Here is a 19,531-nt window from a genome sequence, read left to right on the forward strand (position 1 = left end):
TACCTCACATAACTGCTGATGAGTCGGGGTTCTTCGGCATCAGCTCCTTCTCTAGTGAGAGTGAAGGTCAGCTTTCCTCTCACATGCTATGGTGTCCTAGTCAGGAGTGAAAATCTCTAGGGTGGGTTTATGTTGACTCCTGCGCTGTTTGAGTCCCCTTACTATCTCGTGCTGACGCAGAGTGAGCCTCTGCAGGTGAAATTTCAATATCTAGGATCTTTCAGGTTTCAGAGAGGGACCTGAGTTGATGGGTCTTACCACCAAAGGAAAAGATGAGGTGGAATGGATGGCCCCAGGAGTAAGAAATCCCAGAGTTCCTCAAGTGGGCCGTGACCGACTGGATGTCTTAATGTTTTTGCAGCATAATCATTGCTAGATTGTGAAATAGCTTGGGAGTGTGGTCCCTAAACTGAAGTGGATGAGCATCGCAGGCTTTACGCAAGAGGATCTCCTTAGTTTGGAAGTCATGAACACACACTAAAATGCCCTTTGGGGGTTGCTTCGTAGCCCTCGATGGCCTGACTCGGTGGCATCTTTTCAGTTTTATCAGCTCCTCCGCGGGAGCCTCCAAGGCAAGATTAAACAATGCTTGCACGTACTCCTCCAGGTCGGACCCCTCCGCAGCAGTCAGTACATTCCAAATCCGAATGTTGTTTCTTCTGGACCTGTTTTTGAGGTCTTCAACATGTGACTGCAAATCAATCTGCTGTTCCTGGAGGCGAATCACCTCCTGCTGTAAGCTTTCAACCTCTTCGTCCCTCTTCGTAGATTCATCCCCAAAGGTGGCGACTCTTTCCCCTACCTCGTCCAAATCTCTGTGAACTTCTCGCAGTTCAGCAGAGGGATCTTTCTTCACTGCCTGCAAATCTTAATGAGGTGAAGAGTGCCATAATGAACGACCGTGTCACAGGGCCATTGGAATCTTTAACATCACCAGCTGGTCCTGCATCTGCTGTGGTGGACCTCTTACTCAGGGCCCCTCCAGGGTGCCTGGTAACTATATGATGCACTGAGCGGCCCTTCTTGGCTCTAGTAGAGGCCATGGTAGACGTCTTGCTAGAGAGTCTTTAAAGGAGGAAACCCAGGAAAAAAGCGCCGGGCCAGAGCAAGTCCATCAATGATGCATAGTTAAGTGGACCACCACAATATCAGAAAGGGCTGGTGAGGGCGCCCCCAGGCTAAGTTGATTTGGCAGGCCCCTTCCTTCACAGAGCGCCAGCCAGAAAATTAGTGCCCCTATCACCGGGTCATAAAGCTCCACATGTCTCCCTCGAGGATCGCTGAACACCAAGGCAAAAGGGAGAGCAAACCTGAGTACTGCAGCCAGCGGGCCAGAGCCAGCGCGGCCTCGCCAACGCCTAAGTCTTTGCTGTGCACTGGGAAGGAGGGCCGATTTCCTACCTGGGGTATCGACTCACCACTGCGCTTCCAGGTTACTCACCCCCCTAGGAAAGGGGCAGTCACTACTAGAGCCAGGAGGCCCGCTTCGTACTGCCAGTCAAGAGGCTGTATTGCTGTTTTGCTGTGATCTCGTCAATCCAGGTGCTGCATTTAAAGGGAGGAGTGCGGGTCCCACCACCCACACCGGCTCTGCCACTCCTGTTGAATCGTCCTCAAGGGTCGGGAGGGGGTCTCAGGGCCAGGACCCAGGGAGGTTTCCACTCTGCTGCCCCTCCGCTCAGATTCTTGTGTGGTAAAGGGCAACGGCAACCAATGGCGGCCGCAACAAGACTGCCACATGCCGATCAGAGTACGTCTAGGGGATCAGTTCAAGGGGCGTCTTACTCCAGATCCACCCTCGGTGTTGGGGACCCGCTGTAGTCCTTCCACCCCTCCTGTGTTCCACTGTCCACTCGCACCTCTACTTTCACTGCAGGCACTAGCCTTGGGCCGCCAACCCCCCCGCCCCCGCTTACAGGGCCCAAGCTAACGGGGAGGGCTCGAGGTACGGCTCCGAGGGTGGGTTCCACTTGTCCTCGATCGAGGTGGCACCATCCCACGAGTCGGGGGCAATCTAGCGGCACCAGATCGGGGGGAGGGCTCGCTCACCTCCCCCAACTGCCATAGATCCTCTAGATGTAAGCAAAATGGGCCATTGGGGCAGCAAGGAGCCCTACGTCTGGTCTGCCACCCTTCCCCTCCAGCTCCACAAAGCTTCCAGTCAGGAGCCTGCAGCACCACAAGTCTCCGTCCGCAACTCTCCCCGCAGGCCTTCACCAGCGTCCTGCGGCATGCGCACACTTGGTTGCGTCGTCTATAAGGCTGCCGCAGGCATATCGGGGTCGCCTCTGTAGATGCCTCTGGTTGCGAGTGGCCCCCTCAGCTGTCAGGGGCCAAGGATCTCGGCGGGTGGGGGCTATAAACAAAGCTTTACTGGTGGCGAGGATGGCGCAACGCTTGGGCACGTCCTAGCCTGCTGCCATCTTGGCCACATCCTCCAGCATTACTAATTTAAAGGAGGGAGTAACTCATTGGCAAATGGAAGCGGTCCCTAAAGCACCCCTTCCCCTTTGTAAATGTTAACAAAAATAATTTTAGAAGCAGACAGTGGTCAATGAGACTACTGCCTACTCCCCAAAAATGTTTGGAAAACATTTTTTTTTAAACAAATCTCACTTTCCTTCCCAAACAATAGGCGGTATTTAAAAAAATATTGCTTTATTTTATAGCAATCACAGACGTGGTGTGCTGACCCCAGTAGGCCATGTCCCTGTGATGGTAGCGAATTATAGTGAGTAGCAATTTGCAACCTACCTCAATAATGTTCATGAGGTAGGTCGAATTTCAACCCATTACAATTCGGTATTTTGTGAACCAACCTAATAAATGTAAATGTAAATTGATACTTGTATAGCGCACTACTCACCCGCAAGGGTCTCAAGGCGCTTGTACGAATACCGCTGTGGAACCCATCCTGGCTTTCCCTGTGAGGCGTCCACCCCTGGGCACCCCCAAGGTGGAGGCCAGGCATCCTTAGCGTTGTGGGGGCCGTTGTGGAGATTAAGCAAGCTATTGCCCAGAGTTGCAGAGTGGGACTCCATGATTGGAATAGGCACCGAGGCGAGAATTATCAGGTCCGTGGAATTTTTTAGCCCAAGACCCACCGAGGCGGGGAATTGAACCCTGGTCCCGGGCTAGATCTCTGCATCAGGGTCTGCCGCTCTAATCATTGAGCCACACTTCTCCACCTAATAGTACATAGGTTGATTTGCAAAATACCAATGCATTCGGTAAAAGTCGGGTAGGCAAATTGCGACCACTTTCACCAAATGGATTTTTAGCACATGGTGATTATTTTTTAGGGAAGTGGTTGACAGTATATGTTCCTTCTTGCTCGTTTTTGCTGTAGACAGCTGACACCTAAAGCAGCTTGACAAACCAAAGGGAATCCTTTGACATCCCCATAAACATTCCCTCCTGCAAGTACCATGATGATAGTGTTTTGTGCTAGAAACCGGGTCTGTCGCCACAAGACTCAATGAGACATCATAGAATGATACAGTTATGCACGCAATGACTGAAGATGTTACGCTATAAATTGTATTTCCTATTATATAGATAGTTGCTTACATTTATCTATAGATCATTTGCAGTTGTTGAAACCAAATATAATAGTGCAAAAACAATTTCCATAGATGTGTGTAGGTCACAGCGTCCCAGGTGGTGGAGAAGGTGTAGTGCGTCATGTTGACACCCCTGCATTATGCACATAGCTCTAATTCCAGATAAGACTTTGAGAAAGCTGCCCCTGCACATCATGAAACATGTTGAACTGATGAACAAAGCTGACTGCTAAGTCATGTAATTAAGTGAATGTTTATGAAACCCACTGTGACACATCTACTCATCCATATGACCAACAATGTTCAAAAACAATATATGAGTGTTTTGTGACAACATATCAGAAAAACCTTGGAACTTTTATTAAGCGCCGGAGTGCTGCTTTTATGCTTTATGGAAGATGTGCAGCGCTACTATACTTGTGGTTTCACCATGATTACACTGCCAAAATTTATGTACTCACAGACCAAAGAGTGCACGATGGACAACCACACATAGAAAGAACTTGGTTAGACTTTGCTGTTCTGTATTGGGTCAGAGCTCTCATTGTTCTTGGTAAGACCCTTCTTGGGGAACCACATCACCTGGACCCCACACACTGGGTCAGATCTCTCCATCCTCAAGGAAGATCCCAACATTAGTCCAGATTTCTTCTTGATCACAGAAGCTCTAACCCTGATTCAGATATCTCACCTTCCTTTGAGGGACCCCCAATGCCAATCAAGTTTCACCTTCCTAAGCACAGATTAAACAAATGTTCTGATGTCATCAGGGTCCCCTAACCCCTAAATCAAGTATCTCCTTCCTGAGCAGGCCCCAAAAACTAGTTCAGAAATCTGCTCTACTGGAGCCCCGACACTGATTGTTGCTTTCTCTTCTTTGGGGCCATGACTACACTAATATCAAATAAACATTAGATAATTCACAATCAACGTGTACTGCTGTAGAGAGGCTTTTTGCAAATGTGCATGTGCACCCTCCATGCCTCCTGCCCATGTGCGCACCAGCTTGTCCTTTTTTTTAAACAAAGTTTTCAAACAAACACAAATTCATTTACCAGGTTTTTATTTATTTAATGTCTTTACAACTCAGATCTCCTTTGTTTGTGTTACATTTCACCTTGTCCTCTGAACTCCAGCAGTTCATCACTCATAGTTTCTTCTGTTTAATTGGCTGCCATTGTCTGAAAAATATCAGGACATGTAGTGAAATTAACCAATTGTTCCATTATTGCCGTTTGTGGTGCATTATATGTCAATTTATTTGTATAGTTGCAGTCTCTAAAGAGAGCATCAAAACCATGCAAGCGCCTATAGAAATGAAACATTCACCATCGGATTATTTATTCATTCATGTGTTGAAGAGCCCCCGAGATCCTACTTAGGATCTCGACAAATATGGTTACCGAACTTGTTCTATCCAAACCTGGCCTGCAGCGGAAGTTCGTTGCCACAAAACAGAAACCTATCAGCCTGGGGCCACCACAGTAAATGTGGAGCTCCGCAGGAATCCTTTGACCTCTAGGAATCAGGGTCACGGTCTCACCACACTCTGGGCGCGGTAGTTCACGAGCATGCAGGAACCACCCAAATGCTGCCTGCTCCAGCAGGAATCTGCCAGCCTGAACACCTTTAGTGATGTGCTCAATACAGACTGAAAGCGCTGCAGAAGTAATCCAGTCAGACTACCTTATTTCATTCTAGCTATTTCTAACTGGCTGGTCAAGCTGAGATTGCACCTATAAATCCAGCCCTCGCAGCTCCCTCAGACATTCTGGTGCCACCTTAACTCCCAAGTCCATTTTTTATGGCTTTCTCATTATCCAGATTGAACTGTACCTTACTAGCACTGCTGTGACTGTGCTTACCAACCAAGCCCTAATACTAGCTCACAAACACAACTGGCCCTCAAAACACATAACGGTGACTGTACCCCTGTTATCCAATGGAGACTGTACCCATTAATCGATCCACGACTTAACTCTCGCTTTTCAAGAAGTGACTTCTTCACTTATCGAGCTGTGGCTGTACCTCTCCAATTCATCTGCGCCCTTATCTTCCTAGTTCAGATGTTACAGTGCCTTACTAGCTCTCTGGTAATTGTTATTCATGAATTCAGCTGCAGCTGTACTCTGTGCGATGCCAATCCTGATCTTTGCCTTCCCTCACTAACCTTACAGTGTCTGGAGCTCGCTGGCCCAGTTGTGAATTCATACCTGACTGATCCAGCTGTTGAATGCAGACACCCGAGTGAACACAGATGGCTTCTTGGAATAGTTGCAACCAAGGGTTGAACCGAAGCTGACCACACCGTGGACCTGCCAGCTTCCATCAGTAGCCCTGCAGTTCAGTGGGCCGCCAGAGTCACCCTGTAAACAGATAGGAAGAAGAGATTACTGAAGAAACTTCAACCATTAGGATCCAACCAACATCCACTATGTGTCTTGTGAGACAGTGTAGGCGCACCGCCACATCAGGAAAAAGGAACTTAGCATCTGGTGAAATCCAGAGGAAACCAGCAACTTCAGCAAGAGATGCTACTACCACTTGAAAACTTGCTGCTCTTAAGATCTCATTTGTGTTATGTTAGCAATTAAATTAGACTTGTGCTCGGATTGCGCTACTCACTGATGAGCTGCTTGAGTGATGTTGCTCTTTTGATTGGGCTCTTGTTTTGACTTTGCTACTTGCTAGACTGGATTTGTGTAATGTTACTCATTTCATTGGCCTAGAGGAATATTACTCTCTACGTTGTTCTTGGGTTATGGTACTCACTTGATGGTGCATGTGTTCATGTTTTGCTGCTAGATGGGCTTGCGTTACTAGATCAGGCTTAAGTAGTGTCACTAGGTCAGGCACATGCTCTGGTTGTGTTACTACTCAGTAGCTCGAGCTTAGGGGGGAATATTCTCTTCTCTATATTGTAAGATGTGATATGGTTGTGCTACTCTAGAGCAGCAATTTTGTGTTCCGGTTTTGTTTCTCGACACCTAAACTGATTCTCAGATTTTAGTCCTTACTAGGTTGAACTTACCTTTGATTGGTGCTGCTCTAACGATTGATCAGATCGTACATGCATTGGGCATCTCTCTAGATCAGAGAAATTGTGGGTAAATTGTGATAGTCTTGTGATCGGACCAGCTTAGCTCATAACTGCATATGCTACTTGCTATACAGGAGAGACTGTGCCCTGTTGGTCTATCTGTAGACTGGACAGGTCATGCTTTGACTGGACCTCGGTGAACAGTGGGCAGTTTATGCTTTGGTTATGTGTTTCTGAAGATCACGCTGTGATTGTGTTTATATACAATGGGCCAATCGTGTGCTTGTGTTTCTGAAGACTGGACATATCATGCTGTGGTTCAGAGTTCCTCTGAACTGGAAAGATCATGCTCTGCGTGAACCTGTTTGTAAATTGGACTGATAATGCTCTGAGTCAGTATTTTTATAGACTGGACAGGCCTTGCTCATTTGCACCTCTATGCACACTGGACAGATCGGTCTTTGTATAGACTGGACAGATCATGCCAGGTTTAGGCTACTCTACAGTTTAAATGGCATTTGCTTGGGTTGTCCTATCTAACAAAGCAAAAAGAGCATGCATTGATAATGCTACACTCTATGTCATAGGTTGACCTCTCAGAGCCCAGAGAGATCCCTCTTCTGACCTGAATCTTCTTCAGGATTGTTATGCCTCTTTTAACTCCTTGAGCGGTATCACCGCCCACACTACCAGACAAAGGAAAGCTCTTGTTTTTGCTGTTTTTACATTGTTATCTCTCTGAAAGGGTGGAAAGCAATTACCCTAAGATAGGAGAGATTTATTACTCTTTCTGAAATCCCTTACAGGTAAGAACAGATGTGTTTATTACCAAAAATGCCTAGAGCAGACTTTAACTACGGCTAACAAAGCTGACAACACGCTATTCTGCAGAGAGCATGGTTAGCAATAAGCTTGGGCGGAGTTTGCTGTGTTCTGCTATGTGGAACTCTGCGAAGTGGAAAAAAACTCTGCGGCGCTACGCGAAGCTCCACATGCGGCAGAATGCCTTAGATAAATGCCGTTCACGGTGATTTTCAGCACCGGGTGTTTGTCCACACTGTGCAATCATCGCGAATGGCAGCATGCACAGTGCAAACAGGCACTGCTTCCTTTGTGCCGCTCGAGTAGAGTTTTCACTCGAGCTGCAGCTTTCTTAATGCGAATGGATAGTTTCTCAATGCGAGAGGTCGTGAGCATTCGCAACCACTCGCATTGAGAAATCCTACGGCCTGAGTTGAGAAATTTCCTGGGAGGCTGATTTTCAACGCTCGCGCCCACCAACTTGACAGTGACGATCGCCAACGGGGAAAAATCTCGCAAGGAGGTGGATTTTCCTCACCAACTTGACTTTGAAGATCGCAAGCGAGGAAAAAAACTCTGTTCTGCTATGCGCAGCAGAGTTTTTCGGAACTCCGCGAGTTCTGCATAACGCGGCGTGCGGAAAACTCCGCAAGCGGAGTTCACCGCCCAGGGTTAGTTGGCAATCATTTTTTGATATTGATGGATAGAAAGCAACTCTTCCAAGTTTGTAACACATTCTGTGGACATACATTACAGCTGGAGATGATGCCATCGCCACCGGCACAGACCATGGATGTTTTCACAGTGCCTCCCCACCAGTCCGAACGGCTGCAGGTGGCATGGTCCACGACGAGCAGACGTCCCTGCTGCAGCCTATCAGGAGAAGCTCCGTTGGCTAGAAGAGAACACAAAGCGGACAGTGATGTTTCAAAAGCTTTTCTTGTGCCTTAGTATAAAACTTCTAGAGGGCCACCTCATTGTTCAAAATACAAAAACATGTTCTTCCATAAGAAAAAGCCAGTTTCCATTCCCAGGCAGCTCTAGCATCTAGTACTACAGCCTTCGTTTGCTGCCTCTAAATAAATTTCCCACCGAAAAGCACTTCAACGCCTCATGAGGGGTAGCAATCGCTATATAAATGCAAACCCTTCCTTCTTCTGTCCCTCCGCTACCTTTTTCAATCCAAATAACAGACTAACATATCCACAGCTCAAATTAACTTCATATTTCACTGTAATAATTCACCACTAATGCTTTTGTGAGTTCTGGAGTAGCGTGCTACTCGCGAAAAAGCTCTTTGACGCCTCGTCAGTGGTATAAGCTCTATTTAAATGCAATAACAATACAAAATAAAAAAAAGAGAAGGGCAGAAAAGCTGGAAGGGGGGGAGTAACATAGGAAAACGGCTAGTGGGGGATGCAAGGATGAAAAAGAACCTGCAAGCCTTGATGCTTGGCAGCCACGTCATCCGGAGGGCTCCTGCGTGTATTATTATTTTGCCAATTAAGTATTGAACAAGCTTCAGCAGAAGACAGGGTGAAAAGGCTTCAATCGGTTTTAATCTTTAATGGAACTGTTTTAAAACTAGCCCGGCATCTTAGCCTGGCATCCGTTAGTTTCGTTACAGAAGACGAGAGTATTTACTTACTCTGAAGCCGGCCCCATCCGGTTACGTAGCAGGCGAATCTATTGGGTAGGACGTATCCGGCAACTGGGAGGCAGGCGGGCTGGATGGTGTTACTGAAGGGCACGTGTTCTGCCAGCTTCAGCAGTGAGATGTCATACCTGCAATAAAAATAGAAAGAGGTCGGGGTTCATTTACAATGGAAGCCATTGCACGGGACATTAATTTATTCACAGAACAGTACCGACACATACATATTCGGCATATTTGTACATATGTTACATTACCTTTGCAACAGATGTACAACTATACCGATTAGCAAAACACACAAGATGATGGATGGAATGTTGCACATTGGCAAAACATTCACCCCCAGTCACAGATCTGGGTTTAATCCATCGTTATTTTGCTCACCACGCCACCCCAGTTCAGACATGGCCATATGCTAATCAGTCTTGACCTTGTGTCTCATGGGAACAGTCCAGCCCGAACTGCCAAGCCATGTCTTCCCTGGACCGGAATAAAGCATCCTAGGACCGGTTTCGGGGTTTCACCCCTCTTCAGCCAGGATAGCTTGACTCCAGTGGCGTAGTGAGCACGGGACCCACGTCTGGGCATACCCAGCGCACTTAGGGCGAACAGCAAACACACAAGATGAAAACTATACCGATTATACAGTGGTTGAAAAGAAATTTTAGAATTGCAGGTACTCATTAACCAAGAGTATCCACTCGGTAATGAGAAGTGCCGCTACACTCCCATTAAAAGTATTTCAGCAGCGGTAAGTAGTGTTGGTGCGCAACCTCTCATATTAAAGAAATTTAGGCACGCAGTACCTTACCATACCTGTCCATTTAAGCACTGACTATATAAGATGCAAATACTGGCACACGGACAGCGCCCCCTGTCCGCTGCTCTTCTCCACATCAAACATCTGGACATCACTTGAGCAGAGAGGTCTCAGCCGCCCTGTGTCATCCTCTCAGTGAAGTCAGAGCTGTTCCTTTTGTCTCAGTTCAAACATGCTTCTGTTCATTTTTGGCAATCATGTCAGGTAGGGATAGCAGCGGCTACCCCTGAACTGTCCTTTGTTACCCCTGGCACCGCCCTTGAAACAGCTGCCTGTCAGCTACAAGGCTTACCTTTACTACCTGCATGTTTTCTCATTCTCTCACACTCCTCGGATACATTGGGCGCTATATAAATCCTCATTATTAGTGCAAAGGCTGAGACCGACACACTGCACAGGGATAGAGTGCACACACAGCTGTTCACACATACCGAGTTTAAAAGGTAAAACGCTGCCACAGATGCTAGTGAGGTGTCTCAATCTATGCCTGCAGTAAGGACAGTCTGTCTCATAGGCCAGTTCCACTGGCTCAAATTAAGCACTGGTTAGTACGGAATTGTATTCAATATCACTCAAAAGAGAAACATCTTCCATTCACTTTTCCTCTGCAGTCTTTCTCTCTGCGTTAGTCACTTATGACATTTTTCTCCACACCTTACTGGAGTCCTTCCACCTGTATGTCCTACACTTTCACTCCATCGATCTTTTCATCTCTACTTCTGATTGCACCTCCTTCATCCCCTACGCTTCACCTTTTCCTTTCATGCATATACATACATTGCATTTTCTTTTCCATTGAAACCGTCCATATTTCGACAGGTCGTACCTCCTTCACACACTTTCCAATTCCAGTTGCCACATACGTGTCCATAACTTTGGCTGCTCTCTCTGCATGGACGCCAAGGATTGAATGAGCATTTAATTAGAACACCTTTATGACACTATGTTACATGCATTAAAGTTCATAGTGTTATGTTTCTTTAAGTTGGGTTCTAGGTCGCATGCTGCTGCATGTGACATGTTATGTTTTCACTGGGGTTCTACATTCTATGGGTGAGAGCTTCAGGGAAAGATAACAGTTAATTGAAAAAGAAGCTGATTACTGGAGATGTTGGATGTGTATTGAATGCGCTGCCAATAAAGGATTCATCTATCAAATATTCAATCCTTGGATTTTATCTTCATAATACACGTGCTTTCAGGAAGTCGCATATACTACGCATCATGAATTAAGCGTATGAAATGCAGCATGGACTGCATCACTGCCTTTCATTGCCCTGAGGACTCCCGCACAGACGGTTAGAAAAAAAAATGTAAAGTCAAGGTAAGAACATGAAAATAGGGCTCTGTAACCGCCCTTTTCAATGGCTGTTTTTAATTATTGCCGGTGCTGAGCCATGGCAAGACCCACCCCACTTTACGCCCCGAGTTACCCGTTGGAGAGCTGGCTGGAGTTCCACTGCTTGTGGTTGAGTAGTTTCTGCACCTGGACAGCTCGGGAGCCGGATTCGGAGACGCGGAGGTTGTGTTTTCCAAGCAGCACTCGGTAAGACCTGGAGGAACTGTAAAGAGAAGAACACACGGTCGAATGAGGGAGAGTCTCCGGTCATTCAAGATAAGACGGAATCTTTCCACTGTGGATCACTGAGTAGTCAACCTGGAACCTGCACAACTCAACGTGCTGACTGCTTACACGACGTAGCATCATTTAGGAGACTGCACATGTAACCAGCCAGCTACAGGTAATCCTGGGGATGCGCCAAAAAGATATGCCTCACAGGAAAGGCATAAACAGGAGAAATATCTTTATTTCTCCTCGTTTCTCCTCTTTCTGTATGTGGTGTATTCTGCAGCACACATAGAAAGAGGAAAAAGCCTCTCATGATTGTTTTTGGGCAGGAAGGTGCCTCTTCCTGCATAAAAACAATCCTGCCGACAACACAGTCGCACTTGCATTATGGTGCAAGGTTGCCTGCGTTGGTGCTAGGCTTCCAAAATGGCACCAGCGCAAAGGAAAAGGACAGGAATGCGCCGTATTGGGTAAATACAGTGCATTCCTGCCCTTTCCCTGTGACACAGCGCAGCGAAGCAAAGTGACTTGCTGCGCTGCCCTGCTCCACAAAAGTTCGAAATATGCCCCACTCTTTACATTACACCACACTGGGCTGAGCATGAACTTTGCAATGCACCACAGAGGGAGATGAGTGAAACTTTTCTTTCCACCATGCAGCAGGCTGAGCAGAGCCACCACTCACCATACTGAGCACTAACTTTACATTGCACCACGCAGCAGGCTGAGCAGAGCCACCACCCAGCATACTGAGCACTAACTTTACATTGCACCACGCAGCAGTCTGAGCACTAACTTTACATTGCACCACACAGCAGGCTGAGCACTGCCACCACTCACCATACTGAGCACTAACTTTACATTGCACCACACAGCAGGCTGAGCATTGCCACCACTCACCATACTGAGCACTAACTTTACATTGCACCACGCAGCAGTCTGAGCACTAACTTTACATTGCACCACGCAGCAGGCTGAGCAGAGCCACCACCCAGCATACTGTGCACTAACTTTACATTGCACCACGCAGCAGGCTGAGCACAGCCACCAGTCGCCATACTGAGCACTAACTTTACATTGCACCACGCAGCAGGCTGAGCAGAGCCACCACTCCCCATACTGAGCACTAACTTTACATTGCACCACGCAGCAGGCTGAGCACAGCCACCAGTCGCCATACTGAGCACTAACTTTACATTGCACCATGCAGCAGGCTGAGCACTGCCACCACTCCCCATACTAAGCACTAACTTTACATTGCACCACGCAGTAGTCTGAGCACTAACTTTACATTGCACCACACAGCAGGCTGAGCACTACCACCACTCACCATACTGAGCACTAACTTTACATTGCACCACGCAGCAGGCTGAGCAGAGCCACCACCCAGCATACTGAGCACTAACTTTACATTGCACCACGCAGCAGGCTGAGCACTGCCACCACTCACCATACTGAGCACTAACTTTACATTGCACCACGCAGCAGGCTGAACACTGCCACCACTCCCCATACTGAGCACTAACTTTACATTGCACCACACAGCAGGCTGAGCACTGCCACCACTCCCCATACTGAGCACTAACTTTACATTGCACCACGCAGCAGGCTGAGCAGAGCCACCACCCAGCATACTGTGATCTAACTTTACATTGCACCACGCAACAGGATGAGCACTAACTTTACTTAGCACCATACATCAAGCTAAGCTCTAATTCTCCATGGCACCACGCAGGAAGCTGAATAACCATGTTCTATAGCGCCATACAGCAGGCTGAGCACTAACTTTGCCCAACATTGCGTAGGAAGCTGAGCTTTATATGCACCATTTAGGAGGTTGAGCCCTAACATTACATAGTACCACGCAGGCGTCTGAGCACTCATGCCACATAGCGCCACACGCGGGAGACAGTTTACCTGATGCAGTGAGCGGCTGTTAGTACCCAGTTGGATGCGATCAGAGTTCCACCACAAGTGTGATACCAGGAACTACCAGAAAGATACTGAAGGGAAACCTGCACACAACAAAGACACAATGTGAGTTTATGATTCTGCTAACATGGCACTGTTACCAGCAGGTGATCCATGGCTACTACCATATTGCATCCTATTACCTCTATTGCCTTGTTACGTTACCCGCAGAGAACCTCATTTTGCTAATATCACAGAGTCTTCCTGTGGTAGAACCAGAGAGCCACGTGTGGACACTACCAGAAGGCAAGATTTGTTAGCAGTAGAGAGCCTTGGATGTTACCAAGAGAGAGGCGTTGCATGACACCTTTAGAAAGGTGTTAGTATCTGAAGATGTTCACGTGTCACCACCTAAGAGGCAATGCCTGTTACTAGTGGGTCTTTGGTGGCTCCCAGCGAGGTGCCTCTGCTGTACAACCACGGTCTGTCTCTCCCAGGGAGCCCTGTTGTGTTACTATTACAGAGAGAGGTTCAGCTGCTCCCTCAGCGTTAGTACCAGAAGCTTCATTCTGAGGATACAAGATTCTCCAACATGAGGGCATTTCTGAGAAAGTGGGGGGGGACTATCTGCTGGCGAGATCTAAGCTGAACATGTCCTAGATATATTGTTTATGTAGTGTCGCCTTCTAGGAGGCAACATTCATGCTTTCTGTGTAGAGCTTTCAAAGATATGTCTCTACCGCAAACCTATTTCATCATGAGGCAGATGCCTCCAAAGACCACATTGAAATGTTCAGCGTAGACTTAATTTTGAGTGAGAAAGTGTCATTTTGGAGATGACTGTGGACAGACCAGGAGGCGAAGGACCATTGCCCCAACAGGTGTCCTGTGTAGGATCCATAGCCTAAAAGAAGATTCCAGGGGCCCCCTTATGTTACCCCGGGGAGGGGCCAAGGCTCTTATCTTCACAGCTCGATGATGTGGAGCCCACCTCTCTTAACTGTGGAGTGATTGGACAAGTGTTAGACCCTTAGCTTGCAGAATCCAGGATGTAGTCACAGGAGTGCCTATGGTATCAGAGCTAAACTGGTGTCAATAATGCTGACTACTGAATGACAGGTCAGGCAGGAGGTGAAAGTGTGCAGTGATTGTGATGTACTTCTGACCCCAGAGGGACCAGAGCTGTGTCATTGCTTCATTGGGAGTTCACCAGCTCAGGGCAACGTATACGTTAAGACTTCACCCCGGTTTGTTCCACTTAAATCAGATGGGAAGTAAATGTTTTTTCTTCATAAAATTACTTTGATCAGAGCCTATTTGTCCACAAGCAAAGTTGCGAAGCCATGGATGTTAGCCCAATGATCCTGCTTTAAGTATTTATAGTATTTATTTTGTGTTACATAGGCAAATATTTTATACACATTTTAAGAAAATCTCAAATGCAAGCTATAAATGTGCGTGTAAAGCACTAAGCTTGTTTCTGCTATCTGCAATGGAAGTGGACAGTTGTACGAGATTTACCTGAATAGCTAACAAGACGCGGGCCAATCAGTAAGAGCGTCAGACAATATGATGTGTTAGCTGTTTATTAGTTCTAATAAAATAATATATTGTTGGGGAGCATTCGAACTATTGTGCACATCAGACATTTCTGTATGTGCTTTTAGTTCATATTGACTCTATTTATTCATCTTAACTCCACATATTTGTACCGTAGCTATATATATATATATATGCCTAGGAGTCTTCAGGTGTTGTTTTGTTTCATGAGAATCCTTAGATTTCTGGTAGTGCCTAGGAGTCTTTAGGTGTCTTTGTGTGTCACGGGAACCCCAGGATTTCAGGTGGTGCCTAGGAGTCTTCAGGTGTGTTTGTAATTCATAGGAACCCTTGGATTTTGGGTAGTGCCTAGGAGTCTTCAGGTGTCTTTGTGTGTCATGGGAACCCCAGGATTTCGGGTGGTGCCTAGGAGTCTACAGGTGTGTTTCTAATTCATAGGAACCCTTGGTTTTTGGGGATGCCTAGGAGTCTTCAAGTGTATTTGTGTTCCATGAAAAACTTTAAATTTCGGGTGGTGCCTAGGAGTCTTCAGGTGTCTTTGTGTTTCATGGGAGCCCTTGGATTTCGGGTGGTGCCTAGTAGACTCCAGGTGTCTGTGTGTTTAATGGGAACCCTTGGATTTCGGGTGGTGCCTAGAAGTCTTCAGGTGTCTTTGTGTTTCATGGAAACCCTTGAATTTCAGGTGGTGCCTAGGAGTCTTCAGGTGTCTGTGTGTTTCATGGGAGCTCTTGGATTTTGGGTGGTGCCTAGTAGACTCCAGGTGTCTGTGTGTTTAATGGGAACCCTTGGATTTCGGGTGGTGCCTAGAAGTCTTCAGGTGTCTTTGTGTTTCATGGAAACCCTTGAATTTCAGGTGGTGCCTAGGAGTCTTCAGGTGTCTGTGTGTTTAATGGGAACCCTTGGATTTCGGGTGGTGCCTAGGAGTCTTCAGGGGTCTTTGTGTTTCAGGAGGCCTTGGGATTTCAAAAAAGTCTTAGGACGACAGAGTGTCTTTGGGTTTTAAAGGCTTACCAGGTTTATAGAAGCCTTGAGGTTCCAAGGAAAATTAAAGTTTTAAAGGGGTCCTAAAATGTACCCCCTAAGTTTCAGGCCACTTCGCTACACCAGGCAGTGGCAGTGTCAGTTATGAGTTAATAGTTACTCTTTATATTAATTCATTGAATACAGTCTTTCTTTAAAGCCGTTATTCGATGTTGACAATAAACCATAGTCCAACCAAGGTACTGACCTGCCATGGCCAGCTGTGTTGCCTTGCTTCCACGCCATTGACCACTCGCGAGACGGAGGGTGCGTAGGCCGGCTTACCACAGCCCAGCGCTGCAGAACAAACACAGGGAGAATTACACTCCAGAAATGGCAGACCGCAGAACCTACTTCACATGTGGTGTATGTCTGATCCTGCTTTCTTGGCATGCACACGAGAAGAAAGCACCATATATTGTTACTAGAAATGTGCAATAATTGGAGGTCATTGGTATCACTGGGATATAACAAAAATACATCCTTTCTCTCTGTTCCTCATGCAATTTATCAACCATGGTACTCAGACTTCCCTATTGTGGAAGTAGACAAAGTCACCTGATGTCAGAGGCCCTGCGACCTCACGACCGAGCACTTCCAATCAGGGTTCTGGGTTCAAAGCCTCACCTCTAAAACTTGGCTGACATTTAATGCAGTTTTTCTGAAGTTATTTTATATTTTTACTTTAGCTCTTGTTTACCCCACTGTTATTACAGTTGACTATCAGGTGGCTATATTCCCTATTCACCATACGTCAAAAAATGGGACAATTGCCACTCACGTATACGTTACCTGTTTCTTGAACACTTACTCTTTCATTATTCCTCTTGCATGCTTAAGACAGAGAATGCCACAGCCCTGGTATCTAATTGCTACCCTAGTTGTTGCAGACACTAGAGCTGGCTACGTTGAACATGAATTATCCATACCGCAGGGGAGCTTATTCTCAGATTAATGCAAGGACCTTCAAAATCCAAATATTTAAGACCAGGCTCAAGTTTTCATTGGAAGCTCCATGCTCTGCCAACCTCTGTCCGCCCACTAGCCTGTCCATATTTGGTGAAATTCTTTTTCCTCCCATTCTGACTGGCACTGTCCCACACAGGCAATACATCCCTCTGATATCCCCGCCACACCATGTGTGAACCGCCCACCGTGAACCCCATAGACACATGGGGTTCGTACCCTCTACTGTTTATGTAGAATGTTATGTTAATCCTGTTATATGAATCTGATTGTGTAGCCCCCTGTCCCAATCTAATGAGAGTCCAAACAAAACAAATACAATAAAAATAATATCAGCACCAGAGCAAGGACTCCATAATATGAGGGTGATGTGGGATAGGAGAGACTGAGATGTTTCAGAATTGTTGTCCCTCAATTCAAGGGGTGTTAAACGAGCAGAGGTTCTGTCACAAAAACAAACTACAATGAACCCTCCTTTTGTCCCCTCTTAAGGTAGGATTATAATAAATGATAAATTTAAGGGGCACATTACTATAATTAGACCCCATTACAAGGACATCTGTGGCTCTGACAGATGTTCTAAATCGTCTAGAATTGGTGTACAATCTAGCAAAGGTTCTGGAGCATTCGCGTCTCTATATCAGCTTTCTGTGACACAGGTTCCTTGGTTTCTTAAAACAACAAAGAAGGTGGGGGGCTAATTTTCCCAAGAGCTTGTACCCCCTGTTCAAGATATGGGACTGATGAGCAGTTCCAGAGATGTTCTACGGCTTGGGTCCCACTACTCATGGAGCGGGGCCCTGACTCAAGTCCAGGAGTTTGGATGTCCTTATGGGTTCTGTCATAAGTAAACGGGTTTGCTCCCCACCATTGAGAGGTCTCCCTCTCTACAACATGTCTTCATAACAGGGCCACTCCGTCAAGAAGCTTTCCTTCCATGGGCTATGCACAATCCTTGTTCACTTACTCACTCACTCACTCACTCTAAACCCTTACTAGAGCCTGTAAAGATTGTAATTAATCTTGTGCTCACCGCCAACCACCAGCACTGCCGCAAGAAGGGCTTGGAACATCTTGGCAATCTACGAGGTGCTTCTGGGAGCCCACAACTTCTCTGTCTCTGGCTCCCTCCCTTTTATATACCCAGTCTTCTGCATGCAGGACTGGAAGTCTTTATTTATAGCTCTTATCAGGGCATGAGGCATGGCCTTTTTCCCACACGTGAAAATCTTCCACAACCCAAGGTTTTGCTCATGATAAAGCAGAGGTGTAAACAAAACCCACTACAAAGTGTTTATCATGAAAAAAGTCTGAATTTGAACAGCTTTCCGATTCTCAGAGATGTCCTCGGTCACGCCAGAAAATGCAAATACTAGGGATCCTATGTCGCTGAATTCAGTCCTCATTTTGTGTCTATTTCAAAAGTCAGATTATATGCTGAAGGTGTGCCTACAATTGGGCAACTAATACATTTCCCTCCTTTTACAGAGAAACCCATTGGCAACATAGATATATTCTAGATCCGCTTCCGCAGAACTAGTGGAAATAAAGTCATAGGCCTTGGAAAGGAACTTAGATGTGTATTCAACACTGGGAGTGCTCATGGAAGAGTACACATAATTCTGGGAAACGTCGGAGCTAAGTTAGGAGAATTTCTATGACAATTCATAAAAAGCGGTCAACTGATTTGGTTAAAACAAATGCCTGTACAATGAATTCTTCTGTTGAAAAAGGAGCACAGTACTGAAACCACCGCACTCCCAGGTCAAAGGCTGGAAACGGCACAGTGGAGGAGGATGTACTGAATGTTGAGAAGGTGTGCATAAGGTAGAGAGTTAAAGGGGCGTCCTGATCTGTCCTGTGCCTGATCTTCACATGAAAGAAAATAATAATAAGTGCAGGAACCCAAAGACTGACTTAGCAGCAGCCATCGGTGCTTGCTCACTTTTTGGTTCTTTTTCATCCCTACTTTCGCCCTTTGTCACTGTTTTCTACTCCTCTTCCTTTCTCCCTCCCTTTTCGACATGTCTCTCTTATTAATACCGTACTCAAAGTCTGATGTTAAGCAATGGTCCCCAAAATTGCGTTCCAGTGTCCACCACCTACAACCACTGGAATAAATAAAGAACTGGATCTATCCCGCCTGCTATCCCACTTATTACCCCAGTCCACTGACTGTGAAGTTTGTGGCTAATGTCTTTTTCAGTTCTTGCCTACCTACAGACAGCCTTTAGTTGTTTGTTGTCAAAGACCTATTGTGGATAACATCAATACTTACAGTGGATTTTGGATCAGCCCATTGCTTGCCACTGGTTGGCTTGCTTGTTAATTTTATTTTCTTGCTTCTTATTCAATGGCTTTCTTTTCTTGTTTCTTATACCCCTGGGCCTCAGCTTCTTTGCCATCCTTTTGATTGGAACACCTGCATCCCTCCACTGCTTACATTCAGAAACACCAAAGCACTGGCAAAGCCCAAAAAACAGGTAACCCCATTGAAAGGTGAGACTTATTTATTTATTTATTTATTTATTTTTAGCATTTATTAAGCGCGAACAATTTCCCGCAGGCGTCTCGGCGCTGTACTTTTGTTGCTCTCCTGAATGATCTTATGAATTTTTCAGAGGTT

The 19,531-nt window shown here is 46.3% G+C and overlaps 1 protein-coding gene across 1 annotated transcript; it reads right to left on the reverse strand.

The window, feature by feature from the left end:
• Positions 1-4,609: 4,609 nt before the first annotated feature.
• Positions 4,610-18,074, reverse strand: LOC146867314 (chymotrypsin-like elastase family member 2A). Its single transcript, XM_085604169.1, has 8 exons — positions 17,939-18,074; positions 16,148-16,236; positions 13,366-13,463; positions 11,312-11,440; positions 9,053-9,189; positions 8,154-8,299; positions 5,777-5,929; positions 4,610-4,744 (listed from the first exon to the last, which is right to left on the reverse strand). Exons 1-8 carry the CDS (start codon positions 17,976-17,978, stop codon positions 4,727-4,729), a joined length of 810 nt encoding a protein of 269 aa, XP_085460295.1. The 5' UTR covers positions 17,979-18,074; the 3' UTR covers positions 4,610-4,726.
• Positions 18,075-19,531: the final 1,457 nt, after the last annotated feature.

This window comes from Triturus cristatus, chromosome 1_2, assembly GCF_964204655.1.
Source record: "Triturus cristatus chromosome 1_2, aTriCri1.1, whole genome shotgun sequence".
NCBI lineage: Eukaryota > Metazoa > Chordata > Amphibia > Caudata > Salamandridae > Triturus > Triturus cristatus.

What these genes read in the sequence shown, in the direction of transcription:
- LOC146867314 (XM_085604169.1), bottom strand. Translation starts at nt 17,978, where the DNA reads ATGTTCCAAGCCCTTCTTGCGGCAGTGCTGGTGGTTGGCG. An exon ending in AACACAGCTGGCCATGGCAG is followed by an intron (nt 13,464 to 16,147) that starts GTCAGTACCTTG and finishes TGTTGTGTGCAG; the next exon opens with GTTTCCCTTCAGTATCTTTC. An exon ending in TCCAGCCAGCTCTCCAACGG is followed by an intron (nt 9,190 to 11,311) that starts GTAACTCGGGGC and finishes TTTTTATTGCAG; the next exon opens with GTATGACATCTCACTGCTGA.